This window comes from Terrapene carolina, unplaced genomic scaffold (assembly GCF_002925995.2).
Source record: "Terrapene carolina triunguis isolate 2854851 unplaced genomic scaffold, T_m_triunguis-2.0 Scaffold132, whole genome shotgun sequence".
NCBI lineage: Eukaryota > Metazoa > Chordata > Testudines > Emydidae > Terrapene > Terrapene triunguis.
This window is the reverse complement of record NW_020664483.1, coordinates 3,695,089-3,715,143: the sequence shown is the minus strand read 5'-3', so window position 1 is coordinate 3,715,143 and position 20,055 is coordinate 3,695,089. Positions and strand designations below refer to the sequence as shown.

The window sequence follows — 20,055 nt, the reverse complement described above, 5'->3', positions numbered from 1 at the left end:
GCAAATTCAAAACCTACGTGAACACACTTATCAGTTTAAAACCAGTTATATTGGATTAGTGGGGGTTGTACATTTACCAACGCAAACTAAACAGATTTAAGTCAACTTAAAACTGATTTGTGAGTGTCCACACAGGATTTTTCACGGATTTAACTAAATTGCTTTAAAAATCTCACCTTTAGTTGACGTGGTGCAACTCTGTGTGCAAACTACACCTATGTTATAAACAATAGCAAATTGCCATTTCTACATGCACCATAGAATTTGAAAAAATGCCCATCAATTTTCTGAATGTTCCAACTGCACTTCAAGTGTTCAGGGTCCTGCTGAACTTCCTGCACAGTATGCATACAATACACACACAGAGCTAGTGCTCCAAGCAAGCCAAGCAAAAACAATCTCATCCCTCAAAATATCCTTTGGCCTATAGAAAGGTGTGATGGGAGCCAGGAGACCATAAAGCCTAGTCTCACTGCTTCTACCAACTAGTGTTAATAATTCTGTTAATTTCACACCCCTGTTGGGCAAGGATTCATATTCCCTGTTAGGAAGCAGACAAATATCATGTGAGAGCTGGAGAACTCCTGTTCAAATCCCTTCTCCTCACTAGAGGGAGAAATTGAACCAAGGTCTCCTACATCCCAGGTAAGTACCTTAAAACTCTGGGTTAAAGGTTATAAGGGACGCCCTTGCTGCCTCTGGCTCCTCCTCCTCCACCCCAATCCCCAGTCATTTTCCATGGAATTAGGTGCTGAAGCCATCTTACTCCAGGAGAGTGTTCATGGCTGTGGATCTCAAGCAGAGATAGGAATCTCCCTGCAGCCTGGACTTCGGCACCGAACTCTGTTGGAGGGGCTTATGACACCTTCCTCGTTGGCATCACCCATTAGGTAGCTTAGGCAGTTCCCCACCTAGCAGGCTGGCTTTTTTGGATGCCATTCTGAGGTTCCTATCTCCTCCTATTCGTTGTACAGGGAGCTTAGGTGCCCAATTCAGGCTTTGTGGATCCTATTTTTGTTCAGTGATTTTCTAGGCATCTAAAAGTTAGGAATTGCAACACTTAAGTCTCTTTATGGATCTGAGCTGAGAAGTTATGGGGGTTCTGAAAACTCCCTGTCAGCAATCTGTCATACCACTCTGAGCTTGGTGTCATATGAAGCATATTTTAGAAATAATATTACGGCATATTGCAAATATCTTTCTTCATTCTTTACAGGTCTTATTTTCCACCTTTAATTCATAGTTTCAGTGCAGTTTCATAAAAACCTCGGATTTGTAGATATGGGTAAAATTGTTCATTGCTAAGTGGAAAGTCAAACACATAATTGTCAATGGATTTTAAATTAGTAGTAGTTAAGCCAGCAATATCCCCATATCTACAACTGTTTTTGAAATGCTTTGTTCTAGGTCAGGGGTGGGCAAACTACGGCCTGCAGGCCAGCTCCGGCCCGGCAGGGCTTTGGATCCGGCCCGTGGGATTGCCACCCCCATGGTGCCACAGGGCTAAGGCAGATTCCCTGCCTGCCCTTGCCCCGCACCGCTCCCGGAAGCGGTCGGCACCACGTCCCTGTGGCCTCTGGGGGAGGAGGGGCACAGAGGCTCTGCACGCTGCCCTCGCCTGTGGGTGCCTCCCTCAAAGCTCCCATTGGCCACGGTTCTCCGTTCCAGGCCAATGGGAGCTGTGGGGGGAGGTACCCTCAGGGAAGGGCAGCACGCAGAGTCCTCTGCCCACCCCCAGAGGCCGCAGGGTCGTGGTGCCATCCGCTTCCGGGAGCGTCGCGGGGCCAGGGCGGGCAGGGAGCCTGCCTTAGCCCAGCTGCGCGCCACTGCCACCCCGGAGCCACTCAAGGTAAGCTGCGCCAGGCCAAAGCCCGCACTCCAAACCCCTCCTGCACTCTGCACCCCAACCCCCCGCCCCGAGCCCCCCGCCGCCCCCCCCCCGCCCCCCCCCCCCCCGCCGTACCCCGCACTCCTCCTGCACCCCAACCCCCTGCCCTGAGCCCCCGCCATACTCGCACCCCTTGCCTTGAGCCCCCAACCCCTTGCCCTCAGCCCCCTCCCACACCCCAACCCCCTGCCCTGAGCCCCCTCATACACCCTGCACCCCTCCTGCGCCCCAACCCCTTGCCCTGAGCCCCTTTCTGCACACCGCACCCCCTCCAACACCCCGCACTCCCTCCCGCACCCCAACCCCCTGCCCCAGCCCTACATTCATGGCCCTGCATGCAATTTCTCCACCCAGATGTGGCCCTCGGGCCAAAAAGTTTGCCCACCCCTGTTCTAGGTAATGATTTTTGCATGTACCTATAACAGCTTCTATTGATCGTTCTAAGCAGCTTTCCTTTGTTTAAGATTTATAAATCCAAATTCTTAGAAAAAAAATCAGAAGTTGAAGGGAATGCTCATAAATTGCTTTAACAAGTTACTTTTTCTGGCTTGAGTTTACAAAATGAAGCTTAAGTACCTGAAAACTTAAAATGTAACAGTATTGATGCTAAGGGTACATAAAATATTATAATGTATGGAACTATGAAAGCATTATGAATTCAGCAAGGTATGGAAGACGTACCAATTAGAGTGTGTGTTTATTGGAATGCTTTTAAAACTGGTTAAGAACACGTGAGGTTTATGAAAAAATCACGGCAAAACTGTAGGACAGGACAGATTACCTTTTTGTTTCAAGCTATTTTCCAGTGTTACGAAATTTTCATAGAAGATAAAATAAATTTGAGAATAGTTGATCTCAAAAAATTGCTTCAGGTCAGTTCCATCCACAATATCTGAAAAATTAAGAAAAAGTATAAGTTAAGACACTAACTTAGAAACAGCAGAAGTATGAAGCCTGTATTTTCCCCATACAAAAATAAAAAGTTACCATGAAAAATCTACGATTAATGTAGCAATAACAGAACTGTCACATTATTTTCTATAAAATATTTAACATTAAATTTATACTGCACTACTAATGTTCAAAAGTGGATATTTAAACTCTCTTCCATTTCCCTTTACGAAAGGGAGCTGACGAAAAACGGATATTTTCAAGAAAACAGTTCCCAATATTTCAAGCACAAGTTTTGTCCTATCATTTACAAATAAAAATAACAAACAACAACAATGGCCAGACACTCATACTTATACATGCATTTGTAGTAAACAAACAGAGAACCAGCAAGGTGTCTAACTGGCCACTTACAGGTGCAAAAAGAATTGCAAGTAAAACTGCAGTGACTGCAAATACAAATTATGCATGGACATTACTCCATGTATAGTTATGAAAACCTAAAAGAGGCCACCAGAATTAATTTGGTGCACCAGATGATTGTGTGCACCAGATTTCTAAGAAGAACGTGCAGACCTCTATCAATAATATTCGCTAGTCAAATTCTGCTGCAAAGCCAGCACGGAAGCTCACCGATATAACATTACATTACATTATGGAGGTTCCTGGTAGTGACTCTATTGTTAGGGTTGTACTCAGAAATGGGCTTAGAATGGATCATAAATGCCTGTTTTTCTCTAGACATAGATGGCCAATCTGTACAAAATTGCACAGTGGGCTAGTTTCTATATCCTTTGAATTTTCTGTGCTATCTTTATTTGATTTCTCATCATAATTTGTTTTTACTGGGAAGAATGAACTTGGACACCGGCTGACACTTTTCTTGGTAGTCCTACTGATCTTTTATGAACAATAAATAGCAACAATAAACCTGGTACAGAGAGCACTCTGAGGAGATCTGGTGCATGAGGTAGTTTTCTTTAAAATTATATATCTATATATATATGGATGTTTCTTACTGAGATATCAAATTTTGAGCATACCTTAATATCAGCAAGATCACATTTTACAACAGTAAAATTAGTTTACTATATTTTTGCAGAATCAATACGTTTATATTTTGTTTCAAAAGCAACATTATAATCAAATATGTTTAGCAGGTCAAAGCGTACAGTACATTCACAATAGTAAAACAAAATATCTAATTTATTATCCTAGTAAGTGGTCTCATTTTCAGAAATATAGAGCACCCAGATCTCCTATTAAGTCAACATGTACTCAATACCTCAAAGTCATACAGCTAAGTAAGTGGTCCATATTTGAAAGTGTTGGCTTCAATCTCTTTGTGCCTCTGCTTTCTCATCTGTTGAATGGAAAGAATATTCCCTTACCCCACAAGGGAATTAATGCTTGTTTGGCATTATATAAATATTAGGTTCCCCCCAACAGCATAGAGAAACAGAGCAAGCATCCCTCTGTGTATCATAGCTCTGCCAGCTTCCACAAGTGATCTTTTCATCAAGCAATTTTTCTGTGACACAAACATGTCTGCCCTGCATTAGCTCATCATGAACCTAACAGAAAAACTGATATCACCATAAAAGTCTGTTAATCTTTATCATCTATTTACGCAGAACTACCGCTTATCTATATAAGAAGATTCCAGGATTGCTGACCTATGTGTCACTCTAAGGTAGGGGTAGTCAGTAGGCAGACTGCAAGCCAAATCCAGACTGCCAGATGCTTTGGAAGTGATCCCAAAATCTTTTTATTTACTTACTATCATAATTGTTAATTTTTTGTATTTTCTTCTCTGGAGTCTGGACCTTGACTACACCTTTACCAAGAAATGTGGACCTAGACAAAAAATTAATTCACTACCCTTGCTCTAAGGCCTAGCAGGTCTGTAGAGTCAACGTGAAGTGACAAAAACAGCTACAAGCATGGCTGAGTGCTCATTTTGTTCAGAATATCACCAGATTCAATCATCACTATAATATGCATCCTTTTAGCATCCAATTTTTAAAGTCAAAATGGCAGAGAACTTATGAACTACACCTGTGCAGTATACTGCTACAGTAAGGGCTTGTCTACACTAGCAATTTACAGCACTGCAACTTTCTCGCTCAGGGGGGTGAAAAAACATCCCCCTGAGGGCAGCAAGTTTCAGTGCTGTAAAGCGCCAGTGTAGACAGTGCATCAGCGCTGGGAGCTACGCCCCTCATGGAGGTGGTTTTTTTAGAGCCCTGGGAGAGCTCTCTCCCAGCCCTGCATCACAATCACACAAGGCACGTTAAAGCGTTGCCGCGGCAGCTCTTTAGCATTGCCAATGTAGACTAGCCCTAAGGCATGTAACTAAGCCATGCCAAGAGTCCTAGACCACTGGTTCTCAACCGGGGGTCCGTAGCTCCCTGGGAGTCCTCGAGCCAGTTTCGAGGGTTCTGCCAAAATAAACCGGGCTTCAGCCCTGAGTGCCGCACCTCCTCCATCCCTTGACTCACTTCAGTGGGCCACCCAGCCTGTCTGGGGTAGGTGAGGGAGGGAGCACTACCAAAACTTGCAGTGTCACTGCAGAAGAGAGATCTCCCCCTGCCTTCAGAAGAAGTTACCTCTCAGCCACTGACTCCACAAGCAGACAGCAGCTAGCCAAGGAGACATACCACTGCTCTGCCCTGCTACATCAGCACTTCAGGGAGCAGAGCCCAATAGAAGGCAAAAATCGGGGGGAGCATGTGACCTCACGTGACCCCACCCCATGCATCACCTCTGGTTGGAGGTCCGCAGGTTTGACTATTTAAGTTTAGGGGGCCCCTGGGTAAAAGAAGGTTGAGAACCTTTGAGAAGTAACTCCACAGCTAATATACATGCAACAGTTTCATTGATTGTGTAAGGGGGAATGCACAAATGGTGGATTACTTGGCTCAACTGCCATAGTTCTTCAAAACCAATCACACAACCAGCACACACAAGAACCCCAAATGCAGATAGCGAAAGACGCGCCTCATTTGCCACAAGCACAAATCAACACAAAATCTCCCAGCACATCACACACTCACTCACTCACCCTCACTCATATTTACCGTAAAACCATACGTTTGAGTGGCAAAGACACTGGTCATCACTAGTATGCAATAAGGCACTAGTATACACTTGTCTAAAAATCATGGTCAGGGAGGATTGATTTAAATCAAAATTATTTAAATCACTGTTTTAAATTACCAAGCTGGAAACCTTTATTTAAATAATTGATCTATACTGGTTTTGCATTTGTATTCTTTAGTTATTTTCCTAAAGTAAGATTCCGTATAGCTGACTGGTATAACAACTAAAATATGTTAATTTGATACTAAATATAGACTTTACCCTAAATTTGGTACTTTTTGCTTACCAGGACAATACACTTTATCTATGCACATTTATTTCAGCAATTATATAGCTAAATATATATTTGTTCAGCTTCTTCATTTTTTACTTATGTTAGAAAATGGTGAATGACATTTATTTACTAGATACTTTTTACTCCTGTGTCAAACTGCTTCTGAATGGAAACTGGAATCCAATTAAAAAGCCAAAAAAGCATTAAGATTATTTAACTAGAACAAACAAAGCTACCTTAAAGGGCTGCATACATAAGAAACAAATAAGTTTATCAAAACATTTTTGTATTTAAAACTTATTTATTAAACATAGGAACTACTACATGTAGTTAATGAATTGCCATATTGCTTCAGATCACTATCGGTCGAATTTTTCAACAGCACCTCAAGATTCAGATAATTGAAAATCTCACCAGGCATCTTTTTGCAACCTTAAGTGCCTAAATACCTTTGAAAATTTGGTCCCATGTCCTCTAAGTTTTTAGAATTAGCTCTCATCCTCTTATAGTTTATAGACTGGAAGAAAACCTTGCCTGCTATTTTAACTCCCGAACGGTTTGTCAACTTTGAATGAATTAGTTCAAATGAAGAAAATACTCTCTCTGATATGCTCACTAAGCTGAAATCAAAAGCAATTAAGGAAGTGGTTCTCAAACCTTTGTACTGGTGACCCCTTTCACACAGCAAGCCTCTAAGTGCGCCTCCCCCCCCCACCATAAATTAAAAACACTTTTTTATACATTTAACACCACTATAAATGCTGGAAGCAAAGCGGGGCTTGGGGTGGAGGCTGACAGCTCATGACCCCCCCATGTAATAATTCAAGGGTTCCCTGAGGGGGTTGCGAGGTTAAGGCAAACCCCTACTGCACAACAAAAACTGGAAGTACAGTACTTATATTTGGAAAAATGTAAATACCAGCATTTGCCGCATTGTAAAGATTGAAAATAGTATACTTAATGCAGTGCATCACATTGTGACATATTTATAAAGCTTGAGTTAACCTCAAAAGTTTGAGATGTTTCACTCTGATTCCGTATGTAATTAAAAAAAAGCAGCAGCACTCTTTAACTCATTAAAATTTGAGTAATTGCTGATGCAGCATCTCGTCTATTTACGTTATTTCAAATTTAATTTTAAGCAGATTAATTTTATATATACACATGTATATATATTTTTTAAACAAGATTTTTATTTAATCAATTTTTATCCACTCTGGTCAAGGTAGGCCAAACCCAGCAAGTCTATCTAACAATGCACTGGGAATAACAGCACGGTAGATAATGCATGTTCTGTTGTCCCATGTTTCTCTCTATTGTGGTGCCATTTCTCAAGGGGCCATTCCTTATTTTAATCCAAGTTATAGAGACTAATTGGAAAAAGGCAGCTCCACAACATTGTACAATTTCAGAATGTAAAATAATAGTTTTTGTTGACTTGCTATTTGTACATTTTGAAGGGCCAAGTTTTTTGTTGTTTTTTTTTTAAAGTCTGTACTATGAAAGTGATCTACCCAGGGAAAGTGTTTTATGTGCCAATTGTTTCCTACAAATACAGGTCTTGAATTTGCAAACTAAATGTTTTGTTCCTCTCTCTGAATGCCTTCTGTTAAATACAACAGCTAGTAGAAAACAAGACTTCCATTTACAGGATTTCACATGAAAGAGATGAGATCATAAAAAACTTTCCCTTCTATTCATGGGGGAGTGAAGGGTGGAATGCCTAATCAAAAAATAAACTCATTAACAACGGGGTAGATAACCACTCACAAAATTATTGTTATTCTGAGATAAGCATACGTTTGTATAGCTACATCCTTTTCCTTCCAAGCTATTTTGTTCCTAAAATTCTCTTGCAGAGTACAGAGAAACAATTTGCAACTTTGAATGACAAAAGGTCAAATGGGCACTCAACAGCAACACTCTCTTTTTACTGCAGCAGTGGCAGCCAGTTCCAGTATAAGTAAGGTTCTGCTGAAATTCTGCACACAAGTTGTCAGTTCTGGTGCAAATGATCAATTGATGTAAACAAAATTCTGAGCACTTGTGTGTGTAAGATCACTGGATTTCCTTATTCCGTTGCACCCAATGAAAAATTATGTCTGTCCTCCTCCACACGGTGCACCCTCACAGCAATGAGAGGAATACAGAGACAGATTCTACCAGCATAGGTGGAATCTTACACTTCTGAATGGAGCTCTCTCAGATGGAGAGAAGAGGAAAAAAAACGAGTGAGCCAAATACATAAGGCTTGTCTGGTGGCAGAACTTCCTCAATCTTGCAAGTCCGTGTCAACATGAGTTGGAAGCTCCAGGGACGCAGAGACTTCCATTTCTTTCTAGTGAAACTTTCCTAGCCAAATGAAGCAGCAGTGTCAATGGTATTTGTTAACTTTTCAGACTTCTCCCCCCTCAGTTTCTGTGGTTCTGCCCACTTCCCTGTTCAATTTGGTCTACTATTCATTTAAAACCCTGTTTTTTAGTAGTAGTACCTATGATTATCACAGATTGAGCCTTTGTCATTTCTGGGTGTCAAAGATGAATAGAGACTGCTTCTCAATGAAGCTGATTATGAAGAGTTGTGCAGAAGACCCAGAACAAAGACATAAAATCATTGTCACGGCCACATTTCAATCAAGGCATCAGACATAGCACCTGAAGGATCAAGCTCTATAGTCTCTTCTTCAATTTCAATTCTGAATGAAACTAAGTATCTTATTTGATCTTTAAGAATACAAAGAAAGCAATAGATTTTCTTCACTTTTTAAAAACTGAGCACCAACCTTCTTGTTTAACTTTTAACAATATTCCCTTCACATTAGAATTATTTTCATCACTTCAATCCATTCAGTTCCCTTACTACCACTCCCTTCAATTTTAAAGCATTAGTAGATTAACTGAATTTACATATCTAAACACTAAATACCATTTGTATTATTGATCAGCAGCTTTCAGATTTACTACAATTAGAATGAGAAACAGCCACCTACTGAATTCAACCATTTGAAGACTAAAATAGAAGGCAAGATTGCAAGCTTTATTGAGAACCATGCAATTAGACACCCTGCCCATCTTCTCGACATATCTACTTTTTAGCTTTGTTTGTTAAAAGTTTGTAATTCCAAATCTTCTCCAACAAATAAAGGCAGTTGATTCTATCCACTGGCAAAACTCCTCTCTAATCACTAGTGATTCAACCCATTGCCATTCCCCTCAGTATTCTAAACAATTCTGAAACTTTTTCATTATTTCCTAACACAAACTCAGTGTTCTCATTACTGAAACTGCAGTCCAATGTTTCTAATATAAAACCCCCTTTTAAATACATGTTATGATCACGTAAACTTCAGCAGGAGATATATTTTAAAACAAGATGACAAAATTCATTGGACTGAGATTCTCTCTTAAAAAAAAAAAAAACCCCAAACATATAGAAACCCAATAGGTTTTCACAATCCTGGTTAATTACATTTTCCTAAGAAAGCCTCCCATCTCTAAGGCTTTGTCTACACTGGACTTTCGTCGGTAAAACTTTTGTCATTCAGGTGTGTGAAAAAAATACCCCCCTCCCGAACGACAAAAAAGTGTCGGTATGAACAGCGCTTTGTCGGCGGGAGAGCTCTCCTGCCGACAAAGCTACTGTCACCGCTCGTTGGGGGTGGACGTTTTTTGTCGGCAGGAGAGCTCTCCCCTGTCAACAAAGAGCAACTACACTGCGCACCTTTTAGCGGCACAGATGTGTCACTAAAAGGTGCACAGTGTAGACATAGCCTCAGTCAAAGATCAAAAGCCACTATCCACAGAAACTCATTTCATGAAAACTGAAATTAGTTTGGTGGTTTCAACCCAGTTTGGTGGATATGGGCTCATAACAAACCACAGACATTCAATCATTGTCAGTCTCAGAAAAACACTGATTTAACAGGATAAGAGACTAAACTATTCTCTGCAACAGAGGTGATCCCTTCAAGTAAGGAGTTCCAGAAGGGCAGTGAGGGAAAACTTGCATTGCTACTATCCATTCTTTATTTGTTCTGCCACTAGAGACTTTACAGAGGACTTCTTGGGCCTCAGCTACACTAGGGAATTTTAGAAGAAGATACCTCCCTGATACCATCACATAGTCAGCTACACTGGTATCTTTCACACTTTTTAATCACTGGAACACAATGATAAACATGATTAATATTTCTGGCACCCTTCCTATACTATGGCTCCCATTGATGAAAATTAACTAGTGGAAACTTTTTCTAAAACTCTTTCATTTAAATATTTCCTCAGGCTGACATTCTAGAGTATGAAATACATTTTTAAATGTTTATCTCTCTCTCTAAATGTCACTGACAAAAATTAGTTAACCATAAGATGGAAACTCACCCTCCCTCTCATTACCTCTTAGACTTAAAAGATTAGCAGAGCAAGATGCTCTGGTTCCAGTTTATGGAAGCGTGAATTTACTGGCAAGTTCTCATTCCACCACTGACAAAAACAAAAATGAGAATAAAAAGAGATATTGGGCTCTTAAATCTAATAAGAACTAGAGTAGACAATAATTTTGTTCCTGGTTCACTTGTTTTCCTTTTATTTCTCTACTGACCACTATGCTGTATGCTATTGTGCTTATAACAGAGGGGTAGCCGTGTTAGTCTGTATCCACAAAAACAACGAGGAGTCCGGTGGCACCTTAAAGACTAACTGATTTATTTAGGCATAAACTTTCGTGGGTAAAAATCTGAAGAAGTGGGTTTTTTACCCACAAAGGCTTATGCCCAAATAAATCTGTTAGTCTTTAAGGTGCCACCGGACTCCTCGTTGTTACTGTGCTTATAGAATCATAGAACTGGAAGGGATCTTGATAGGTCATCTAGTCCAGTCCCCTGCACTCAAGGCAGGACTAAGTATTATCTAGACCATCCCTGACAGGTGTTTGTCCAACCTGCTCTTAAAAATCCCCAATGATGGAGATTCCACAACCTCCCTAGGCAATGTATTCCAGTGCTTAACCACTCTGGCAGGAAGTTTTTCCTAATGTCCAACCTAAACCGCCCTTGCTGCAATTTAAGCCCATTGCTTCTTGTCCTATCCTCAGAGGTTAAGAAGAACAATTTTTCTCCCTCCTCCTTGCAACAACCTTTTATGTACTTGAAAACTGTTATGTCCCCTCTGAGTCTTCTCTTTTCCAGACTAAACAAACCCAATTTTTTCAATCTTCCCTCATAGGTCATGTTTTCTAGACCTTTAATCGTTTTTGTTGCTCTTATCTGGACTCCCTCCAATTTGTCCACATCCTTTCTGAAATGTGGTGCCCAGAACCAGGGATTTGGAGCAATACAATTTTTGAATTGCTCCGCTCCAGCTCCGGGCAAAAACCTACTGGTCCGCGCTCCAGCTCCGGGGTCCGCTCCAAAGCCCTGCCCAGAACTGGACACAATATTCCAGTTGAGGCCTAATCAGAGCGGAGTAGAGCAGAAGAATTACTTCTCAAGTCTTCCATACAACACTCCGGCTAATACATCCCAGAACGATGTTCGCTTCTTTTGCTTTTTTTGATGCCTAAGTTTTAAGCATCTAGAAAAAAAATCACAGAACAATGGGATCCACAAGACCTGAGGTAGGAGCCTACACTTCATAAATAATGAATGGAGACAGATAGGCATGTTAGAATGCAATCCACAAAAACCAGAACACTAGGTAGGGAGCTGCCTAAACTAGCCAATGGAAAATGCCAAAGAGAGGTGTTGTAAGCCCCACCCTTCTCACAGCATTCAGTGCCTAATTCCAAGCTGCAGAGAGGCACCTCTTTCTGCTGAGCAATCCATAAGCAGGGACCCCTCTGCTCCAGTCAGGTGGCTTAGGCACCTAAGTAGTTTCTTACAGAAATAAGTTAGTTGTCTTGCCTTGCTCCACAAAAAATGGCCAGACAAGGTAGAGGTGGTGCCAACCTTATAACTTTTAGTCTAGTGGTTAGAGCACTTGCCTGAGATGTGTGAGATCCAGGTTCATTTCCACCCTCAGGCAGAGGGGGAAGAAAGGATTTGAACAAGGATCTCTCAGCTTTCAGGATAGTACTCTAACCACTGAGCTATGGGATAGCCTGATGCAGAGCCTCTCGATCTCTCCTGCTGAAGCCATTCCACTGTGGATAAATCATTTAAAAAGTCATTGGAGCAGCAGGATCAGACCCTAGGTCTCTCACCTCCAAGATGGGTGCCCTAACCACCAAGCTACAAAGTCATTCAAGTATTTATCCACAATCACTGGAGGGAAAGAGATTAACTGCATCGTCTGGTGGTGAAGGCACCCACTGGGGATCCAATCCCCCTGTCCCAATCACTTTAATTATTTATCCACAGTGGAACAGCTTCAACAGGACAGACTAAGGAAACCCCACAACAGAATATCTCATAGCTCAGTGGTCAAAGCACTCTCATGAGAGGTGGGAGACCCCTGTGCAAATCCTCTCTCCACTTCTGGCAGAGAGGGGGAATTGAATGTGGATCTCCCACATCCTAGGTGAGTGCTCTAACCACTGGGCTAAACCTTATAAGGTGGCCCCACCACCACCACTTCCTTATCCAGTGGCCAGATTGTGAACGGGGCCTGATCTAGTAAGCAGCCCCTGAGCACACCTACTGGACTGGAGCCTGGGCATGAGTTAGGCATTTGTATGCCTATTTTCCCCCAATTTGTGGATCACTCTGGGGCTCAGGCAGGAGATAGGCATCTGGATGCCTAGTGTGGAACACAAGTGCACATGCTCAGAGGCAGACACATAGGTATCTAGGGAACTTTTACACTGAAAACTTAGGCCATGTCTATACTTATAAGATTACAGCAGCAGAGCTGTACCAATACATCTTGATCACTTGTGTATCCACGTTACGTCTATGGGACATCATAAAACCAACTCAATGAGTAGCAGTAGCTATGTCGGTGGGAGAGTATCTCCCACCGACATATTGCTGTGCACACGAGCGCTTATGCTGGCAAAACTTACGTTGCTCAGGGGTGTGTGTTTTTCACGCCCCGAGCGACAAAAATTTTGCTGACATAAGCACTAGTGTAAACATACCCTTAGGCTCTGAATGAGTTTAGACACCCACAAGGAGTTTTGTGGATCAGAGTGGAGCCTAACCTGGGTCTTAGGCACCTAAATCTGGAGTTTAGGTGCTTTGGTACCTTTGTTGATCAGGGCTTAAGTGACTTGCCAAAGGTTACACAGAAGTTTAAGGCAGGGCTGAGAACAGACTGCTGACCTCTGAGTTGACATCTTAGCAACAAACTGCCGCTTTCTAATACAGTAACTCCTCACTTAACGTTGTATGTTCCTGAAAAATGCGACTTTAAGCGAAACGATGTTAAGCTAATCCAATTTCCCCATAAGAATTAATGTAAATGAGGGAGTTAGGTTCCAGGGAAATTTTTTTCACCAGACAAAAGACTAGATAGATAGATACACACACACACACACACATAGTGTAAGTTTTAAACAAATAATTTAATACTGGTACACAGTGATGATGATTGTGAAGCTTGGTTGAGGTGGAGGAGTCAGAGGGTGGGATATTTCCCAGGAATAGCCTTACTGCTAAATGATGAACTAGCAATTGGCTGAGCCCTCAAGGGTTAACTCTCTCACTCGACAAGGCAGCAGGAATGGAGGGAGATATGCGCATTTCCCCTTTAAGTTCACTGCCTTGTTAATTAGATCAGCTTGCTGAGACCGCAGCTGCTGCAAGCTCCCGCCGTCCTGAGCCCTGGTGTGTGCCCCCTGCTCTGTGGAAGATGGGGTAAGCGGGGTGCAGGAGCAGGGGAGAGGGGGATACCCTGACATTAGCCCCCCTCTTCCTTCCCCCCCTCCCCCCCGCACAGCAAGCAGGAGTCTTGGGGAGAAGCTCCAAGGCAGAGGGCAGGAGCAGCTGCAATTGCTAGCCTGCTGGTCAGCTGCTGCATAAGGAACTTAGGGGAGCGGGGAGCTGATAGGGGGGCTGCCGGTCCACCCTGGTTCCAAGCCTCCATCAGCTAGCTGCAACGGGCTACTCTTCCTGCAAGCAGTAGATAAAGCAGGCGGCTGCCAAACGACGTAGAAGGGAGCATTACACAACTTTAAACGAGCATGTTCCCTAATTGATCAGCAACAAAACAACGTTAACCAGGACGACTTTATGTGAGGAGTTACTGTACAAATGGGCTCGAGTTTCTGTACTGCGGCCAAACATAAAATAGGGATAATAATTCTTACTCACCTTTGTAAAGTACTTAAGATCTACAAATGAAAAAATACTAGATAACTGGAAAGCATTATCATTAGCCACATTTTTCAGATGGTGTAACTGGAAGCAGAGAAAGAACTGACAGGAAGGGGATTGCAATGCATGACAGTTTGTTTGCAAGAGTCAGGCTAACTGTAACCCTAATAATGCGAGATTTGTAGAAGCGAGGATTGTGTGAGGCGAGTGGGAAAGAACTGTGTGAGAAGTTGTTGTGACCTTGTGTAGATAATGTGTAGAAAATATTGTATGTAGACTAGAGTCAAAACAAATGAGAAAAATAAGATATCAAGATGGCCTATGTATAAACAAAATGCAGCTGTTGCTTATTATTGTCTGTAATGAAATGTATAAAGGCTTGCTGTAATTGTTTACCTGGAGAGAGACCTGTTTAGCTCTCTCCCTCTACGCAATTGCTTGAGAGAATAAAGTATTTGACTTGCTGTACCCAAACAAAAAGTGAGAACTCTGTTATTCTCCGACATAACCAAGGGACAGAAGTACATTGATTTGCCTAGGAGGCTTTAGCTGTGCAAAAAAAAAAAAACTATGTGGGTTCTAGTTTTCGATCTGACAATTTGCTGATTAAACAACATTTGAAATTAAGTTAGACTATGCTGCACATGCATGTTTTGGTAATTTAGCTACCTAAAGAGTATATCTTGTGAGGTGTGTATCAAATGACACAGGCTTTGAAGGAACCATTTTCAGCTCTCTTAGTTTAATCTGGTGATCCATCCTAGCCCACTTCTTTATATTTCCTATTGTGTAGATAAAGGAAAACACTAAAACCAAAAGTAAATGTTTAAAACAAAACAGACACTATGAAATTCCAAAACCTTTACAAAGACCAAAACAAAAACAAAAAAACAGCAACTTTGTTTCAAACAACAATTAGGGCTGTTAAATAACAATGTAGTTTCTTATCACATTATTTAGAAAAACCAAACAGTGGAAATGAAAAATTAAGGACCTCAAATCTTACACTGCACATAATAAGAAAGTGTTTATTTGTTAAGTATAAAGAAATGCATTTACTCACAACAACCTTCACTCTGATCTAAAAATACTATGCTTTCACCAGTAAACACACAAAACCCTTTAAAAAAAAAAAGAATTTTATATTTGAGATTAATGACACATGTTGACCTGCTTCTAATGCAAGTTCACATATATACATTATTTTACTAATCACTAACGGTTATCATCTTAATATTAAAATGACAGTCAAATTTATTCCCGCAACACAATTATAAGTACTTTACAAAAAAAATTCAAATGTCAGTTGATAAATATTAGCTAATAATAGTTCCCATTTCAGACTATCCCTTGAAAGAAAACTACTGAAATCAAGATAGCAAAAAATCTTTAAAAAAAACAGCAAACCATGGATTGGAGTTAGGGTTGTGCTGTGATTAAATTTCTTTATATGGATGAGAATGCGTTCATCTAGGCAGTATTTTTTTTTTTAATTCTTAACTATTAATTTCTTTGCTTTATAAGCTTAGATTTTGTGATTGACAGTGTACTTTACTCTTAGCAACTGTCACTGTTTTTAAAATTACATAAACTTATTTTCTATTAAATTTCTAGCCTAAGGGTAGCTTGTTAAGTTATTTAGGTCGATATAAAGAGTAACCAGCCCCCCTGTAATAATATTACCTACCTATCGTATGAACCAAGATGCATGTTTTCATGTTCTTGGTTGAGTGAGAATCAAATGTAATCAAAGAATGACTAAGCAAACAAGCAAAAAGTTTACACGAATTTGGTTACTTTGGTTTGTTTTTTATTTTTAATATTATCAACTCTCTATATACTGATAAACAGAACATGTTCAGAATTTACAGAAAGTCACAAGACTGTATTTGGGCAAAATCTTTTATTTCAGAGAACTAAAGTGATCAGGAAATAATCAATGGACTGTAAATATTTCTTCTATATTGCCTTTTATCAAGGACATCTTCATAGCATAGATCAGGGGTAGGCAACCTATGGCACGCATGCCAAAGGCAGCACACGAGCTGATTTTCAGTGGCACTCACACTGCCCGGGTCCTGGCCACCGGTCCGGGGGTGCTCTGCATTTTAATTTAATTTTAAATGAAGCTTCTTAAACATTTTTAAAACCTTATTTACTTTACATACAACAATAGTTTCGTCATATATTATAGACTTATAGAAAGAGGCCTTCTAAAAACGTTAAAATGTTTTACTGGCACGCGAAACCTTAAATTAGAGTGAATAAATGAAGACTCAGCACACCACTTCTGAAAGGTTGCTGACCCCTGGCATAGATTGATTCCATACAACTGATATGACACAACAAGAAATTAACCCTGCAAGGGCTGTTTTGGATTTTATTATTTTAAGTGACTAGGAAGAAAAACATTGGGCTTGTTCTCCAGAGTGGATTGATTTAAATCAAAGTTATTTAAATCACCATTTTAAATCATGATTTAAGTCACAAGCAGGAAACCTCCATTTAAATATGTTGATTTTGTTCTGTAATTGTATTTTTAGTTATTTTCCTAAAGAAAGTTGATTCACGTTGGTTGATATAACCATTAAAACACGTTCATATGCAACTAAATATAACCTTTACTTTAAATTTGGTACTTTTTTGCTAACCAAAACGATACACTAAAACTATAAACATTTACTTAAGCATCTACACAGCTGAATACACATTTATTCAGATTCTTAGTTTTTACATTTTTATGATTTTAGAAAATAGTGGATGACATTTATGTACAAGATTATTAATTTTTTACTCATGGTTTGTGTCAAGCTAGATTTGGAAAGGAAATTGGAATGCAATTAAAAATGCACAAAACAGCATTTTAAAATTAGTTCTTTATTAGTTAAATAAAAGTACCTTAAACTGCTGGGTACATGTATAAAATAAGTTTATCAAAACATATTTTGTACTTAAAGCTAACTGATTTATTAAACAATTAAATATTATCTATAGTGAATTGAACTAATTGCTTCAAGATTTTAGAACTAGTAGATCTCATCCTCTCAGACCTCTTCATTATTCATAGCTTGAAAGAGGAAAACAAGTTTTTCTACCTTTTCAATTCCCAACTGGTGTCTCAACTTTGAATAAGCTAGCTACTGAACTAAACTAGTTCAATGAACTGAAATGAAGAAAATATTCTCTCTGTACCTGCAGAACAGGCTACTGCTGTCAAAACTGGTCTTAGCACTTCAGCAAGTTCTGGTTCCAGGTGCTTAGCCACCACTTCAGTGGTTTGACTTTCTTTAAAACTTTGGCAACAAACCTGTACTGACTGAATATTTTTATTTTATTTAAATTTAAATTATTTTAATAGATTATAGTAAGTTAGGCCTTAATGTAAGTTATCAAATTCATATTTAATTTTAAATTTATTTTTTTAAATAAGTTATTTAATTTTAAAAAGCCTTCAAGTTTTATTTACCCTGTTGTTCTGTCAATCTCCACCTAAACCACGTTCACATAATACTCACAGTTTAATTTAGTGAAAGAATAAAGTATTCCATCAAAATGTCGCTAAAGTGATTTGAATAACTGATTTATATTTCACTTCAATTAGATATAATCTTGTTACATTTCCTGGAACATCCTGAAAGGTTTTACCCATCCTATTGTGTCCTTTTCTACTAATAGTTTGGACTACAGCGAAGACATCCTGAATTCTGATTTTATAAAGCAGCCATTTCCTTTTATCCTAATAGAATTTAAGATATTTGCTTAAATGTATGTAAGAGACATTTTAATCATAACAGTATCAGCTGCAACATTTACAATTAAAACAGAAAATGGGATGGAGACTATCCCCTTGCTTAAGTTTTGCCTCAGTATACATTACTCAATAGATTTTATTTGGAAAAGAAGTTTTTCTTGATTATTATATAGTATAGCTACAATCAGGAATGACTTAAAAATCAATTGCTTTGATTAACTTATATGAAACTAAGGTAGTTTTTTTAAACCACAAAAATAAAACTGAGAAACAAACAAAAGCAGTTTTTTTCCCATTCTCTGAAAATGTTCGCACACTCAAACGGAGACAATTCCCTTTTTGGGAGGAGTTGGGGGAAAGAAAGAGAAAAAGATTTCAAAGCAGTTTTTAAAACTAACTCCTTCTTGTGATGAGAGACTATGATGTGTCCACTGAGGTCCCCCTTCCCAGTCTTCTTGTGGGATCCTTGTGCCATCTTTCATCTTCATGCTTAGACTATAAATTGTATGGGGCAATGGAGGTCTTTTTTTTACTTGTGCATTCAGTGCCTAACAAGATGGGTCCCTGATTTGGGGCCTTTACATGCCACCATAACAGAAATAAATAAATCAGAGATGCTTAGCAAGTGTGTCCTCAGAGCCTGGGAGCAGAAGTCCCTTGGCTTTTAAGAGCCATGCCCTGACCAGAGCAACTGGATTTCAGCCATCGACTCATTCATTGAATGGCAGGAAGTGACAGACCCAGAGCTGCTGTGGCACCTTTCAATCCCCTTTTATTGGTGCCTGCTCTCAGGATACAATATTCAGCACCCAGTAGGACAAAGTCCTGCAGTGGGGAGCAATAATCCAGTGGGGAGGGGAAAGAGCATTTAGCAAGCCCACTGACAGCTCCTCACACCCCACACAGAATCCTTTAGTTTAAAGCCCCCAAGGTCTGCACCCTGTCTGTTGCCACCCCACCCCGACTCACCCAGCAGCGCTTTGAGGTGCTTGAGGCGGGTCAGGACGTCCTTCTTTGGGTCCAGAGCTTTCTGTGTAGATTTCTTGACATCGGCATGGCTCCTTCTGGAGAACATCCCGCAGGGGGAGACACTCCCTGACGGCTGAGATGGGGGATCAGAGACTCCCTGATGCTTGGGGGGCAAAGGGGGGAGCACCCCCTGCCGCGGGGGGATGGGCGGGAAGAGCGCCCCTGTTAAGTGGGGGAGGGGAGCTGGAGATCTGCTGGGGGAAGGGCGCAGCACCCCCCTGCTGAGGGGGGCAGGAGAGACCCCTGTTCGGTGGGGGAGGGGCTGGAGAGCTCTTCTGCGGGGATGGGGGCAGCACCCCCCCGCTGCTGTATGTCTGAGGCGGGGGGATGGGGAGAGGTTCCCTGCTGGGGGGCCCGAGGGACCCCCCCGTTCGGAGAGGCCGGAGAGCTGGTACTACGCTGGGGGAAGGCTCCCTGCTGCGCCTCGCGCTGCGCTGCGCTCTCACTCCCCAGGGTGGGCGTGTAAACACGGAACTGACCGGACGCCGCGACGGTTAACTGCCTCTAGTCCGGCGCCGCACTGCGCAGCCGCCCCCGGCCGGGCCGGCCTCCCCGCGGCGCCGGAGAGCGCGAGCCCCGCGTCCCCCACGTCCCGCGCGCGGCGCCCCAGCGCGAGCGTCGAGCAGACAGCAGCCGCCTCCCGCAACTGGGGACCCGCCGAGCGCCCCTCCGCGAGACACTACAGCCCCCAGCGTGCAGCGCGGCCGGACGCGCGGCGCCGCGTGGAGCGTTGCATGCTGGGAGCTGTAGGCGCTGTAGAGCCACTTTGCAGACGCTCCCCCCCGCCCGACAGCGTTTCTGTGCGCTGTGACCTGCAGAGCTCCCCCACCCCCCATTGACACCGGCTCTGCGCTGTGACCTGCAGGGCTCCC

At 41.5% G+C, this 20,055-nt stretch overlaps 1 protein-coding gene across 1 annotated transcript in view; it reads right to left on the bottom strand.

The window, feature by feature from the left end:
- RALGAPA2 (Ral GTPase activating protein catalytic alpha subunit 2) overlaps positions 1 to 19,307 on the bottom strand; it is a 282,251-nt gene extending 262,944 nt beyond the window's left edge. Inside the window, exons 1-2 of the mRNA XM_029911911.1 lie at positions 19,124 to 19,307; positions 2,670 to 2,780 (exon numbers count right to left, since the gene is read on the bottom strand). Of these exons, the coding sequence (XP_029767771.1) occupies positions 2,670 to 2,780; positions 19,124 to 19,229 (217 nt within the window). The 5' untranslated portion in view covers positions 19,230 to 19,307. The remainder of the gene's footprint in view (positions 1 to 2,669; positions 2,781 to 19,123) is intronic.
- Positions 19,308 to 20,055: the final 748 nt, after the last annotated feature.